The following is a 14,820-nucleotide window of genomic DNA, read 5'->3' as shown; positions in this document are numbered from 1 at the left end:
TAGACATTGTATTTCCCCACCAGGCAGCACACACAACAGGCAGAGCACTGAGTCTGAGAATGAGATCAGTTCCTGGAGGAGACCGTTCTGGACTCTGCTGCCCTCTGCTGGATAGACCTTGGCTTCAGTGCCCTACTTATGCCCCTGTTATACAAAGAAAAGTACCGGCTCTATCGCTATAAAAATACATCATTAAATCATCTTATATTTGTGTATATAGACCTACTAATTTTCACCCCCAAAAAAGAAAAAGAATACCAACCATAGTACATCAATAATGTCAACATGGGTAATCATTAATCAGATCAGCAAGCAATCACAGATTAGCGATAATAAATAATTGGATTTTGTGTGTTAATAGACAATAGAGGCAAATATGATAATTTGTTTAAGAATATCTTTTTAATGTTCTCCAGTTCAGACACAACATACAGTGTACCATAGCCTCTATATGAAATATTAACTTCATTCTTTAAACCCGTTCGTTATGCTTCCTTTACAGTGTCTCAATCCTCCAGTAGGTTACTGATTCCAGACTAAATGAAAACAGACACAAACAGTTGCAAGTCTTTTTGGGCAACCAAGCGCGAACCTTGAAAAGTAGAGATTTGCATCCTTGTAATGTTTTTTTGTTTGTAACATTGAACCAACGCCAGACTTTAGTGTCACCGTGTAAACGGGTGAGCGTGTGCTTCCAGAGTCTGTTGGCTGTAATATCCCCAGTTTCCAAATTTCAGTCATATATATTTTTTTAGAAAAATACCGTCTTTTTTAACTTGTTCTTTTTGGAAACATGGGCATCTCAAACGGACAGCAAACAGGTGAGCTGATATTCCAGAAAATGACTTAAACAGAATGTGCATGGCAGACAAAATAGTAAAGGATAGCAAAGCAACCACAACCATCAGTCTGAAACAAGACTAAAGAGTACAAAGGAGTTGACAACATACTGTACCTGTTCTAAGCTATGGGGTAATACTATGTCACTTCTCAGGACAGTGAGTGTCACTAACAATTACCAACAGCACCACCATCAAGATTCAAGTTCTTGTTTTGTAGGTTTGGGTTGAGCACAGTTTCAAACCATGACTATCTCTACCCCTATCACTGCCTCCCTCTTTATGTCCTTTTACTCTCTCTCCCTATCACTTTCCCGTTTTCTCTCTCTCTGTATCCATATTCTCTCTAAATCTGCTATCTATGCAGCTCTTATCATTGGCCACATAACAGATGCAAAAGGACTCATCTTAAATGAATTGCCATTCCAGACAAAAGCTGTCTTCATGATTGATGTGGCAATTGACAAAATGTGCAAGTAATGCCGACCTCCCCCAGAACCCCACCCACGTACAGTATGTTCCTTCTACCCTAGAGAAACCTGAGCCATATCCCCGTCCCTACCGCTATTTATGTTGAACTCAACCATGCTATGATTTTAGATGTAGTTTTCATTCACAGATCATTCATGTATGTTAATAACTGTCTACATGTGCCCATAACGTGTTGCACTTTGACCTTAAATCTAAGAAATGAAAGAGAATCAAACAACAACAGCTTAAATCAGCTGTCTGAATTTGCACCTGTTGTTACAAAGGAATAATTTGGCCCTTCACTCATAAACCAAACCATAAACATAATATTTACAAATACCAGTTTGTTCTTTTACACTTTAAATTTTTTTTACAGTTTGTTTTCCATGTGTGTTTTGTTCTTTTTTCTGAGTCCCGGTTCTCTGTCCAGTCCCCTGTGATGGACCCCAGTCTATAACCCCAGAGTGATCATCATCATCCCAAAACAAGACAGGAAACAAAACAGGAAAAATATCCCGCTAGATTTGTTGTTTGTGTTATATGTGAGTAATGTTTATCAAATGTTTTTCTACTCAAGTTTTAGAATGCATCATCTGTGCATCGGCGACATGTCAGGCGTCCTGCAGAAGATTTGTCTCTCCATTGCCATTGTTGTTTTCCATGTCAATGTTTTCCTAACGTTGTCTCAACTTCGGTAACAGTTTTTTTTCATGAATGTCCAGAGTTTGTTGTGTCCCTGTGTTCAGTTGTGCAGTTGAAAGATCTGAAACGTGCGTACAAGGCTTTTTCACCTTTGACCTACAGTATGTCAGTCTGTCTGAGCCCCCTTCATACCCCCTGCCCCTTCTGCCCCTCAACAACAGAGAGAACCTCAGAACAACAGAAGAGATGAAAAGACAGTGACATATCCTGTATCCTGTTACACAAAGCTAAAATTCCACTGAGGAGAGGATAATAGTGCTTAAAACTAAGATAATTGATGATCAAAGACAACCCTCATTTCCGGGAAAATATGTAGAATTATATAAATTTTTACCATTGAGGCAATTCACGTGAAATATGATATTTTCACGATTGAAAAACGAGTATTAGCCTATCATGGACAAACACTGCAAGCTGATGGAGTTGTAAAGTCCAACAATGTTTTTTCTGAGTAATGATCAAAGACAATCTTCAGTTGAGATGGTAACACGATGACCGTGCAACACTTCACAGCTAAAGTAATGAGAGAAAGAGTCAACTAAAAAGAGAGGCGGTTTAGAGATGGGGCTTCAAACAGTCTCTCAGGGCAGCAGGTGCTTGTGGCACAGCCTCAGTGATAAGAAATGAAAAAATAAAGGACATATTTGTTCTTCTTGTTATAATCATAGTCAATTTTCATCTCCTGATACCTCTTTTGAAGTATCTACAGAATAGAACATAGTTTTCTTCATGAAGTGCACAAAGTTCAGCGGATATATAAAAAAAAAAAAAAAACTTTTCAAGAAGAAAAAACAATAGGAAAACAAGGCCAAACATAAAAATAAACATTTAAAATACAAGCTTTCCACTCCGATGTCCGTCCTCCGTTTAGAAAATAAAAATCATGCAAACCAGTTATAAATCTTAATATTCTCTTTATAATTTTACAAGGATATATTGAATATTTCCACCCTCGAGTAAAGCCCAGCCACAGTGCAACACTGAATGCAAGAAAAAACTAAACGAAAGTGCAATAGATCAAAAAGAAAGATGAAACATTTGGCACTTTTTTGATGATGGTAATTCCTTGTGTAAGATCAAGTCAGGATGGGCCTCTCCTGGTGGTCCATTGGACCCTCATTGAGAGAGGAGCGTTATCACAGTACTTGGCACCAAGAATGCTGGTAAAAACGAGATATCAGAATATCACTTTTTTCATTCATATCCTTACAATTTATCAATAATACATCATTTACATTTATGTGTTTGTATAAAAGACTCCAAAGAGGAAAAAAGGAGTCATGAAGTGGTTTATGTGAGAGAGATAGAGGATGAAAATGAGACTGGGAGGATTGTGTGAACGTTGTGATCAAGAGCTACAGGAACAGACGGGAAGAGAAAGAGAGTGCGAGGCAGAGAGAAGAGGTTGAGAGAGAGAGAGAGAGAGAGAGAGAGAGAGAGAGAGAGAGAGAGAGAGAGAGAGGAAGAAAGAGATAGACAGAGTGAGAGAGCGAAAGAGAGTGAAACACCCAGATTGTACAGACATATGAACAGGTTGGAGGATGTGTGATAGAGATGTGTTAGTTGTAATGATGAGCCATGTATCCCAACAGTAGGGGGCGATAACACAGAAAAAGAGTCCCAGTAAAAAGCTGGAGGATAACCCCAGTGAGAGAGAAAGAGGAGAGGATCAGTCTGTGGTGTTTGTTTGTATCTCTGCTGAGCCAGAGATGGTGCCTGGTCCTATACGCGGGTGGTGGAGTGTTGGTGTGGCAATGCGTTGTTGCTGTGGCCAGGGGTGGGAGTGGTGGAGGGGGCCGGGGCGGGGGGGTAGGTGTTGAAAGGGTGGAGGGGCTGCATGCCGCTGATGGTGCTTGGGATCATTGTAATGGTGTTGGCCGTCATCAGCGGCACGTCCTCCGGTGCCCGCCGCAGGGCCAGCGTGTAGTCTGGTGGGCCCACTTGCGCCCGTAGAGGCTCTAGGTCGCCGTGGAGACCCCGGGAAGGGAGGGGTGTGCCGATGCCATGCTCCATCTCCACCCTCTGCTGTTTCATCTGCAAGGACATAAGCTCCTCCTCCTGGCTCAGTGCCAGGTCATTGTGGGACGGGGCGCCCACCACTCCCATGCCCATGCCCATGGCGGTGCCCATGCCGCGCTGGGGGGACAAGCGGCGGTGGCGTCTCTGCAGCAGCTCGTGGCGTTTGTCCCGTTTGTAGTAGAGGGCTGCGAAGGCCAGCACGTTGAGGAAGAGCAGCGAGGCGCCCACCGCCACCGTCACACTCAGCTCCGTGGAGTAGTCCCTTATCTCGTCGGGGAACGGGTTGCGGCGGGGCGGCTCGGAGGGGTCTGGCTCAGGTTCGGGGGGGTTGGTGGAGATGACGGGGTGACGGGTGGAGCGAGCCCCTGGGGGGCCAGGCCGGTGGACACGGGGACCTCCTCCTCCAGGCGGCAGGCGGGTGGTGATGGGGTAGATGTCCTCATGCAGGGAGTGCAGGTGAGGCACCAGCTCCAGCCAGAAGGCCACCTTGTTGGCCCGGTAGTTGTCTCGGACACGGGGCTTCAGGCCAATGTGGAGGTACTGCTTGTCTTTGGAGCTGAACTTGGTCCAGATGACCTCCTCAAAGCGGTTGGGCTTGGTGTGGATGAACTTAGTGTCCTGAGGAACAGGCAGGTTGGGATCCCTTATGGGGGGAGGGAGAGAGAGAGAGAAAGAGAGAGGGGAGAGAGAGAGAGAGAGAGAGAGAGAGAGAGAGAGAGAGAGAGAGAGAGAGAGAGAGAGAGAGAAGGAAAGATGAAAGATTATCACACTTATTGAGCATGTACTGTATGCATCTGATAAAGCATGTTTATAATTTGATATCTCAGTGCTGTGTCTAGGTCCTGTCTAGGTCCAGTACTGACCCGGTCTTGGCAAAGTTGGTCCAGTAGGTCATGACCACAGCACTGAGCATGACGTCGTTCTTGGAGAAGTTACAGGGGAACAGGTCGGTGGCTCCCACCATGGGGACCCCAAACACGTAGGGCAGCTCATCCCCGTGGGCCGCGTCCGCCCACTCTGGCCGGGCCTCCGTCTGGCAGTGGTGGTGGAAGGTGTAGAAGTAGACAGGAGACTGGAACTCAGCGTGCAACTTGGCTGTGGCCACAGCTGGCGCCACCCACTGGTGGTCTGTGAACAGTGCCAGCAGGGTCTTCCTCCTCATGTCTCCGTTGTCCCTGTCGGCCCAGTCTGTGTACATGAACTTTATGGTCTCCCTCAGGATGTCCTTACCTGGAGACAGAGACAGAGAGAGAGAGAGAGAGAGAGCGAGAGAGAGAGAGAGAGCAAGCAAAATAGATTAGAGAGAGACACAGAGCGAGGGGGAGAGAGAGAGACACACACAGAGAGAGGGGGGAGAGAGAGAGTGAGAGAGAGAGAGAGAAAGAAAGAGCGATTAGAGAGAGAGAGACAAACAGAGAGAGCGGGGGGGTCATAGAGAGAGGGGGGAGAGACATAGACAGAGAGAGAGAGAGAGAGAGAGAGAGAGAGAGAGAGAGAGAGAGAGAGAGAGAGAGAGAGAGAGAGAGAGAGAGAGAGAGAGAGAGAGAGAGAGAGAGAGAGAGAGAGAAAGAAAGAAAGCAAGAGATTAGAGAGAGACAAACAGAGAGAGGGGGGAGAGACAGAGAGGGGGGAGAGAGAGAAAGAGAGACAGAAAGAAAGTAAGCAAGAGAGATTAGAGAGAGACACAGAGAGAGAGAGAGAGAGAGAGAGAGAGAGAGAGAGAGAGAGAGAGAGAGAGGGGGAGAGACCGAGAGAGAGATTAGAGAGAGACACACAGAGAAAGCGGAGAGAGAAAGAGAGAGCAACAAGAGATGGGGAGGTGAAGGAACAGAGAGACCTTGAATACCCAGCAATGAAATACTAAACCATAGCAAAATAAAATATATATCTATTCTTAACACACATGGGTAACTGGAGCATTACTTCTGCTCCTGTTGGGGTGACTAATATGTTTGTGTGTATGAGGACATGTATAACGAACTCTCACCCTCAGGGTATCCATACAGGTTGTCCACAAAGTTAGAGATGGTGTAGTCGAAGGAAGCTGCAGAGATTCCATCTTCCCCCTCACTGTCGTCCACAAATTTCAGCCCTTCTCCCTGGTTCACCCCTAGCAGGATGTCATAGTTCAGGAACTCCCCCTGGTGGCAACACACACACACAGCATTACAGATCATGGAGGAAGAAAAAGACACTGCTATAACAACAGTAATAGCAGACGTTGCATAAACATGCCACATACATAAGAGACTGTGAGGAATAAATATATATATTTTTTCATGGTGACTGGAGCCAGAGGCTGAGTCTGACCTGTTGCATGAGAATCTCGGGGTCGTCGGGAACCACGTCTCCATCCACCACGGGGCCGAAGGCGATGTGATACCTGGCCGGCTGGATGTCCTGGTCCACCAGCTCCCTAAAGCTCTTCCTCCTCAGACACTCCACCAGGTCGCCTGTGTCCCCATAGCTGCAGCCTACCTTCTTAGCCAGGATCTGGGTGTACATAAGGGGCCGGTAGTTGACCGACCAGCTGGAGATGGCTGAGCCGCTCTGGGCTACGGCCCTCTGGAACAGACCTGGGGGACACAAGAGGGTCAGAGGACTCAGTGTAGTGTAGAATGTGTAGATCCCAGAGTGTAGAATATACAGTGCATTCAGACCCCTTCACTTTTTCCACATTGTGTTACATTACAGCCTTATTCCAAAATTGATTAAACCCCCCCATCAATCTACACACAATATCCCACAATGACAAAGAAAAAACTTTTTTTTATTTTTTTTACATATTTATTGAAATAAAAAAATTGAAATATCACATTTATATAAGTATTCAGACCCTTTACTCAGTACTTTATTGAAGCACCAGTGATTACAGCGTTGAGTGTTCTTGGGAATGACACTACAAGCTTGACACACCTGAATGGGGAGTTTCTCCCATTCTTCTCTGCAGATCCTCTCAAGCTATTTTCAGGTCTTTCGAGAGATGTTCGATTGGGTTCAAGTCCGGGCTCTGGCTGTGCCACTCAAGGACATTAAGAGACTTGTCCCAAAGCCACTCCTGCGTTGTCTTGGCTGTGTGCGTAGGGTTGTTGTCCTGTTGGAAGGTGAACCTTCGCTCTGGAGCATGTTTTCATTAAGGATCTCTCTGTACTTTGCTCCGTTCATCTTTCCCTCAATCCTGACAAGTCTACCAGTCCCTGCCGCTGAAAAACATCCCCACAGCATGATGCTGTCACCGCCATGCTTCACTGTAGGGATGGTATTGGCTAAGTGATAAGTGATGCCTGGTTTCCTCCAGACGTGACGCTTGTCATTCAGGCTAAAGAGTTCAATCTTGGTTTCATCAGACCAGAGAATATTTTTTTTCATGGTCTGAGAGTCCTTTAGGTGCCTTTTTGTAAAGTGGGCTGTCATGTGCCTTTTACCAGGCTCTGTCGCAGCCGGCCGCGACCGGGAGACTCATGGGCGGCGCACAATTGGCCCAGCGTCGTCCAGGGTAGGGGAGGGAATGGCCGGCAGGGATGTAGCTCAGTTGATAGAGCATGGCGTTTGCAACGCCAGGGTTGTGGGTTCGATTCCCACGGGGGGCCAGTATGAAAAAAAAAAATGTATTCACTAACTGTAAGTCGCTCTGGATAAGAGCGTCTGCTAAATGACTAAAATGTAAATGTAAATGTACTGAGGAATGGCTTCCATCTGGCCACACTACCATAAAGGCCTGATTGGTGGAGGGCTGCAGAGATGGTTGTCCTTCTGGAAGGTTCTCCCATCTCCACAGAGGAACTCTGGAGCTCTGTCAGAGTGACCATCGGTTTCTTGGTCACCCCCCTGACCAAGGCCCTTCTCCCCCTTCTCCCCCGATTGCTCAGTTTGGCCGGGCGGCCAGCTCTAGGAAGAGCCATGGTGGTTCCAAACTTCTTCCATTTAAGAATGATGGAGGCCACCATGTTCTTGGGGACCTTCAATGCTGCAGAAATGTTTTGGTACCCTTCTCCAGATCTGTGCCTCAACACAATCCAGTCTCAGAGCTCTATGGACAATTCCTTCAACCACATGGCTTGGATTTTCTCTGACATGCACTGACAACAGTGGGACCTTATATAGACAGGTGTGTGCCTTTCCAAATCATGTCCAATCAAGTTGTAGAAACATCTCAAGGATAATCGATGGAAACAGGATGCACCGGAGCTCAATTTCGAGTCTCATAGCAAAGGGTCTGAATATTTAAAGTACCAGTCAAAAGTTTGGACAGACCTACTCATTCAATGTTTTTTCTTTATTTTTTACTCTTTGCTACATTGTAGAATAATAGTGAAGACATCAAAACTATGAATAACACATATGGAATCATGTAGTAACCAAAAAAGTGTTAAACATATCAAAATATATTTTATATTTGAGATTCTTCAAATAGCCACCCTTTGCCTTCATGGCAGCTTTGCACACTCTTGGCATTCTCTCAACTAGCTTCACCTGGAATGCTTTTCCAACAGTCTTGAAGAGTTCCCACATATGCTGAGTACTTGTTGGCTGCTTTTCCTTCACTCTGCTGTCCGACTCATCCCAAACCATGGGAGTGTGGAGGCCAGGTCATCTGATGCAGCACTCCATCACTCTCCTTCTTGGTAAAATAGCCCTTACACAGCCTGGAGGTGTGTTGGGTCATTGTCCTGTTGAAAAACAAATGATAGTCCCACTAAGCCCAAACCAGATGGGATGGCGTTTCACTGCAGAATGCTATGGTAGCCATGCTGGTTAAGTGTGCCTTGAATTCTAAATAAATCACAGACAGTGTCACCAGCAAAGCACCCCCACACTATAACACCTCCTTCTCCATGCTTTACGGTGGGAACTACACATGCAGAGATCATCCGTTCACCCATACCGTGTCTCACAAAGACACAGCGGTTGGAACCAAAAATCTCCAATTTGGACTCCAGCCCAAAGGACACATTTCCACCGGTCTAATGTCCATTGCTCGTGTTTCTTTGCCCAAGCAGGTCTCTTCTTCTTATTGGTGTCCTTTAGTAGTGGTTTCTTTGCAGCAATTCGACCATGAAGGCCTGATTCACACAGTCCCCTCTGAACAGTTGATGTTGAGATGTGTCTGTGACTTGAACTCTGTGAAGCATTTATTTGGGCTGCAATTTCTGAGGCTGGTAACTCTAATGAACTTATTCTCTGCAGCAGAGTTAACTCTGGGTCTTCCATTCCTGTGGAGGTCCTCATGAGAGCCAGTTTCATCATAGCGCTTCATGGTTTTTGCGACTGCACTTGAAGAAACTTTCAAAGTTCTTGAAATGTTCCGTATTGACTGACCTTCATGTCTTAAAGTAATGATGGACTGTCGTTTCTCTTTGCTTATTTGAGCTGCTCTTGCCATAATATGGACTTGGTCATTTTCCAAATAGGGCCATCTTCTGTATACCCCCCTACCTTGTCACAACACAACTTATTGGCTCAAACGCATTAAGAAGGAAAGAAATTCCACAAATTAAGTTTTAAGAAGGCACACCTGTTAATTGAAATGCATTCCAGGTGACTACCTCATGAAGCTGGTTGAGAGAATGCCAAGAGTGTGCAAAGCGGTCATCAAGGCAAATTATGGCTATTTAAAGAATCTCAAATATAAAAAAATATTTTGATTTGTTTAACACTTTTTTGGTTACTACAAATGTGTTATATATATGTGTTATTTCATAGTTTTGATGTCTTCACTATTATTCTACAATGTCAAAAATAGTAAAAATAAAGAAAAACCCTTGAATGAGTATGTGTGTCCAAACTTTTGACTGGTAGTGTATGTAAATGAGGTATTTCTGTTTTATATTTTTAATACATTTGCAAACATTTCTAAAAACCTGTTTTCACTTTGTCATTATGGGATATTGTGTGTAGATTGATGAGGAAAATGTTTTATTTAATCAATTTTAGAATAAGGCTGTAACGTAACAAAATGTGGAAAAAGTGAAGGGGTCTGAATACTTTCAGAATGCACAGGATATAGGGCACTGTACTGTCTGTATCTAGAGAAAGCACTCACTCTTTCCATTAACACTGGCTTTTTATCCCTCTGACTCAGTCACTAGCTGTTCACGAGGCCTTTAAGGCAATACAGAGTGAGTGCTTTAAATGATGCGTCAGAGGAGGAGCCACCACCGTGGCACCGTGAAGTATTACATATGGAGGGAGCATTGTTCCAGATACACCGCCTCTCTCCAAAGCCCCACTAAATCATTGTAAACATTAGGCTTGGCAAATCCGCTGGTTTCCTCACATCACATACGGAGGCAGCGACAAGAAAATGGTGACAGGCCGTCACACAGCCGTGTTGGCGTTAACACTGACTGGTGGCTGTGTTAAATGGTGAGAGAGGGAGATAGAGAGAGGAGAGCACTGCTGCAGTGTTATGTAAAGTGCTTTGTTGTCCCCCTGTTTTCATCTGAAGATTCTGTCATTAATAATTAAGACCCCCTGCCCTCCATTCCATCCCATGCATGTGCCCCCTCCCCTGCTCCTCTCCATGTGAAATCAATTAAGACTCGTCTCAGCTGCGGCTCAAGTCCTGAGCTCAGCTCTGCTCTTTCCTACTCAGACAGACAGACATCCATATTTCCAAGCCTCATTATAGTGCTGTCGAACACCTCTCTCACATACACAGACACACATCTATATTAACTCAGTCACAAAGTCCTGACTCAAACGCCAGTCTCTCCCTTACATAGCTACACAAACTGAGATTCCTATTCCTATCTCCTATACCCAAGTCAAATTCATACGGCTGTCTTATGCCTATTGATCGGATTCTACGAACCGATTCTATGTTTCAGATAGTCATATTCATATTCATATGGCCCTAAAGTTTTATCCAATAATACTCTACCTCATTCAACTTCACACATCATCCTAGGGTTCAATGCCATTCTACCTTGTTGCTCAGTTAGACACTATGTAACTGAGGCAAGAGGGACGTTTGTCTTTAAGAACACCTCTCTGGGTTTCCATTGTGACACATACCCGAAAAGTACATTTAAAACATCTTGGATGTTGCTATGGTAGTGATGATCAAAATGACATTTGTGATAATGATGATAGGATTGATGATGTATGGAATTGATAGTGATGATAGGGTTGATAGGTTTGATAGTGATGATAGGATTGATAGTGATAATAGGATTGATATTGATGATAGAATTGATAGTGATGATAGGTGTGATAGTGATGACAGAATTGATAGTGATGACAGAATTGATAGTGATGATAGGATTGATAATGATGATAGGATTGATAGTGATGGTGGGGATTGCTGTCGTAGATTCGTTTTAGTAGTAGTTTATTACATTTTTACGTGTAAGCCGTACTTGGCAGCTAAACGCTGAATTGCAGTACACAGCACATACAAGTAAATACATCTCAAGGCGCTTAAAAAGCAGTGACGGTGATGATGAGATCGCTGTTATTGTAGAGGATGACTGATGAATATCATGTTTGATGATGTTGGTGATGATGATTATGCTGCTGTTGTTGATAATTACTAAAACGATGATGATAGGTCCTTACCCTCAGAGTGGTGGGAGAGGATGAGCAGATTGACACAGGAGGCTCCAGCCCCGGAGCCAAAGATGGTGATCCTCTCTGGGTCTCCTCCAAAGTGGCCAATGTTCTCATTGAGCCAGCGCAGAGCCTGGATCTGGTCCAACAGACCATAGTTCCCCTTGGCTGACTGGTCCCCGGTACTCAGAAACCCTGCAGGACAGAGAGAGAATGGGATGGAGGGAGGGATGGAGGGATGGATGAGGCAAGTGAGACAGAGAAGCAAAGAGTGAAATCGAGGAATAGTTTTTTTTGTATATATATACAGTACCAGTCAAAAGTTTGGACACACCTACTCATTCAAGGGTTTTTCTCTATTTTTACTATTTTCTCAATTGTAGAATAATAGTGAAGACATCAAAACTATGAAATAACACATATGGAATCATGTAGTAACCAAAAAAGTGTTAAACAAATCAAAATACAATTTATATTTGAGATTCTTCAAATAGCCACCCTTTGCCTTGATGACAGCTTTGCACACTCACCACCATTCCTGTGGCGGTCCTCATGAGAGCCAGTTTCATCATAGCGCTTGATTTTTTTTGCAACTGCACTTGAAGAAACTTTCAAAGTTCTTGGAATTATCCGTATTGACTGACCTTCATGTCTTAAAGTAATGATGGACTGTTGTTTCTCTTTGCTTATTTGAGCTGTTCTTGCCATAATACGGACTTGGTCTTTTACCAAATAGGGCTATCTTCTGTATCCCCCCCCACCTTCTCACAACACAACTGATTGGCTCAAACGCATTAAGAAGAAAGAAATTCCACAAATTAACTTTTAAGAAGGCACACCTGTTAATTGAAATGCATTCCAGGTGACTATCTCTTTAAAATGGTTGAGAGAATGCCAAGAGTGTGCAAAGCTGTCATCAAGGCAAAGGGTGGCTATTTGAATAATCTCTCAAATATAAAATATACAATAACACTTTATTGGTTACTACATGATTCCATATGTGCTATTTCATAGTTTTGATGTCTTCACTATTATTCTACAATGTAGAAAATAGTAAAAATAAAGAAAAACCCTTGAATGAGTAGGTGTGTCCAAACTTTTGACTGGTAGTTTATATGCTAAAACCTGTTACCACCTCATAAACCTATTATCTCCTTCACCATATCCGTGTTGGACAGCTAATGGGTGTTGCTGGTGTTTTTACAGGCACATAAAACCCTGGGCACACTGGTAGCAGAACAGCACTCTGTTATCTGTGGGTCTGAGGCCTAGCTACTGCTTTACGAGACACACACACTCATCTGCCTGCCTGCCTGCCTCTCTGTTTGCTGGTTAATTGGTAGTTTGGGCTTGATAGTTACTGCATGGGTGGACCGTAAACAATGCCGGCAGTGATTAATACCTGTGGTACTGACATGCTACAACTGGACGAGGAGAGGAGCACAAAGCCACTACGTGTGAACTGACGTGTTAGACATGACTTTATGAAAAGGGAATTGATGGCTATGAAGTGGCATTCTGTGAATGGTGATTATACATGTTATACAGCGTTTTGCCAAATACTTTATTATTGCCTGCATAATGACCTTCACAGGCAGATTAAATGGATCATGATGTGCCAGTAACAGAATCCTAGCTAAGAGTGTTGTGTAATTGATTGTCCTTGAGCAGAGCATGCCATCCTGGCTCCATGGTTCCACACCATGCAGGTCAAGGCAAACACCACTCCAGGAGATGCAGTACAAGGAACTACACGGGAAAATATGTTGAAACCCTTCCATGGCTCCGGGAGAGGGTTTTGTATTCTCGGTAGCCCTGTTTGTAAGGAGCAAAGGGCAGAGAAAGAACAAAGACATATGCCATGCAGCTATTCACTCATCCACTGCTGCTTAACTGCCCCCATCACCACAGTCAAAGAAAGGAGACCAAAATAAGACTAAACACAAAAGCAATCTGACCTCTAACCCCTATAGCTTTGAGCGAGAGAAAGCTGGAGAGAGGGAGGCAGTGAGAGAGAGATAATGAGGGACAGAGACAGAGAAAGAGAGAGAGAGAGACACAGAGAGAGAGAGATAGAGAATGGGGAATGGATTAAACAGATGAGGACTGGGCGGTCCTCACCCTGTGGCCCCCCTCTGATTGGCTGACTGGTAAGTCCTCGCCCGGTGATTGGCCAGTTTATAGAGTGATGACAGAGTGGTGTCTCAGTGTCATAACGATTTGGATCACAGTGGTCAGGGACAGGCTCTTGGCCTCCTGTGACTCAGTGACCCTACGACCAATGAACTGTGACCCGTGCTGTTGGCCAGAGCCAGAGGCGTGAAAATGTGTCCGCTCTCATAGCAGCCCTGTGCTGAGCTGTCTGCCTGCCTCTGTTGCCTGGCAACCGGCCAGAGCTACAGTCACAGAGATCTGGACACACACTCTGGCATGACATGCATACATGGACTTTGAGTCAGAGACACTCGCATGCTCACATGAGCTGTTCCCCACTCTCTTTGAACGGGTAAGAGGAAGAAGAAATATGGTTATCTGCCAATATTTAAGATAAGTCAGACAAGTTCCCTCTCCCTCTCTGTCCCCCCCGTCTGTCTCTCTTTCGCTATTTCTTTCACCCTCTCTCTGTCGCTCTCTCTCCCCCCGGTTTTCTTTTCCATACTCTTCCTGTCTGCTGAGTTGGGCTTCCTGACGACTTTAGCGCTGAGAGCAGCAGTTTACGAGGCCGAACTCATGCATATTCAATACTCGGTTTAGGTAATGGCCAAGGAACTGTGAAGAGAGTCTTCAACCTCGGAGAGCGAGAGAAGGAGAGATATGGCAGAGAGAAAGAAATGAAGGGGAGAGAGACATAAAGGAAGGCTAGAGAGCACTAGATTGAGAGTCATTTGAACAGAAATGAAAAATATGAGATGAAGAGCTCTCTAAGCATCCACCAGACTGCCCCTTCCTGCCACTGGAACCATGGTAACACCATCATAGCTGCTGGTAATACCCTACCACACATACCAATAGGACGGTTGTTTAAAATTCTACAACAATATAATAGTCTTATATTGTGAATGATTGATGGAATGATTGATATTTCATCATCAGGGAAGACGGTGAGAAACCATTATCATTAATGAATTGTAGCTTGCATATCTTAAATAGGCAACTTTATAATCATACAGACCTGGTACAGTGGGGAAAAAAAGTATTTAGTCAGCCACCAATTGTGCAAGTTCTCCCACTTAAAAAG

The 14,820-nt window shown here is 44.4% G+C and overlaps 1 protein-coding gene across 2 annotated transcripts in view; it reads right to left on the bottom strand.

The window, feature by feature from the left end:
• Window positions 1-387: 387 nt before the first annotated feature.
• The window catches only part of LOC121579459 (neuroligin-2-like), a 95,386-nt gene continuing 80,953 nt past the window's right edge, over window positions 388-14,820 (bottom strand). For both annotated transcript variants that reach the window (XM_041894060.2, XM_041894061.2), the window contains 5 exons: window positions 11,592-11,777; window positions 6,342-6,607; window positions 6,019-6,172; window positions 4,895-5,261; window positions 388-4,674 (listed from right to left, as the gene is read on the bottom strand). In XM_041894060.2, the coding sequence (XP_041749994.2) occupies window positions 3,735-4,674; window positions 4,895-5,261; window positions 6,019-6,172; window positions 6,342-6,607; window positions 11,592-11,777 (1,913 nt within the window). In that variant the 3' untranslated portion in view covers window positions 388-3,734. The remainder of the gene's footprint in view (window positions 4,675-4,894; window positions 5,262-6,018; window positions 6,173-6,341; window positions 6,608-11,591; window positions 11,778-14,820) is intronic.

This window comes from Coregonus clupeaformis, chromosome 13 (assembly GCF_020615455.1).
Source record: "Coregonus clupeaformis isolate EN_2021a chromosome 13, ASM2061545v1, whole genome shotgun sequence".
Taxonomy (NCBI): Eukaryota; Metazoa; Chordata; class Actinopteri; order Salmoniformes; family Salmonidae; genus Coregonus; species Coregonus clupeaformis.
The sequence above is the reverse complement of the archived record's forward strand: the minus strand, read 5'-3'. Positions and strand labels throughout refer to the sequence as shown.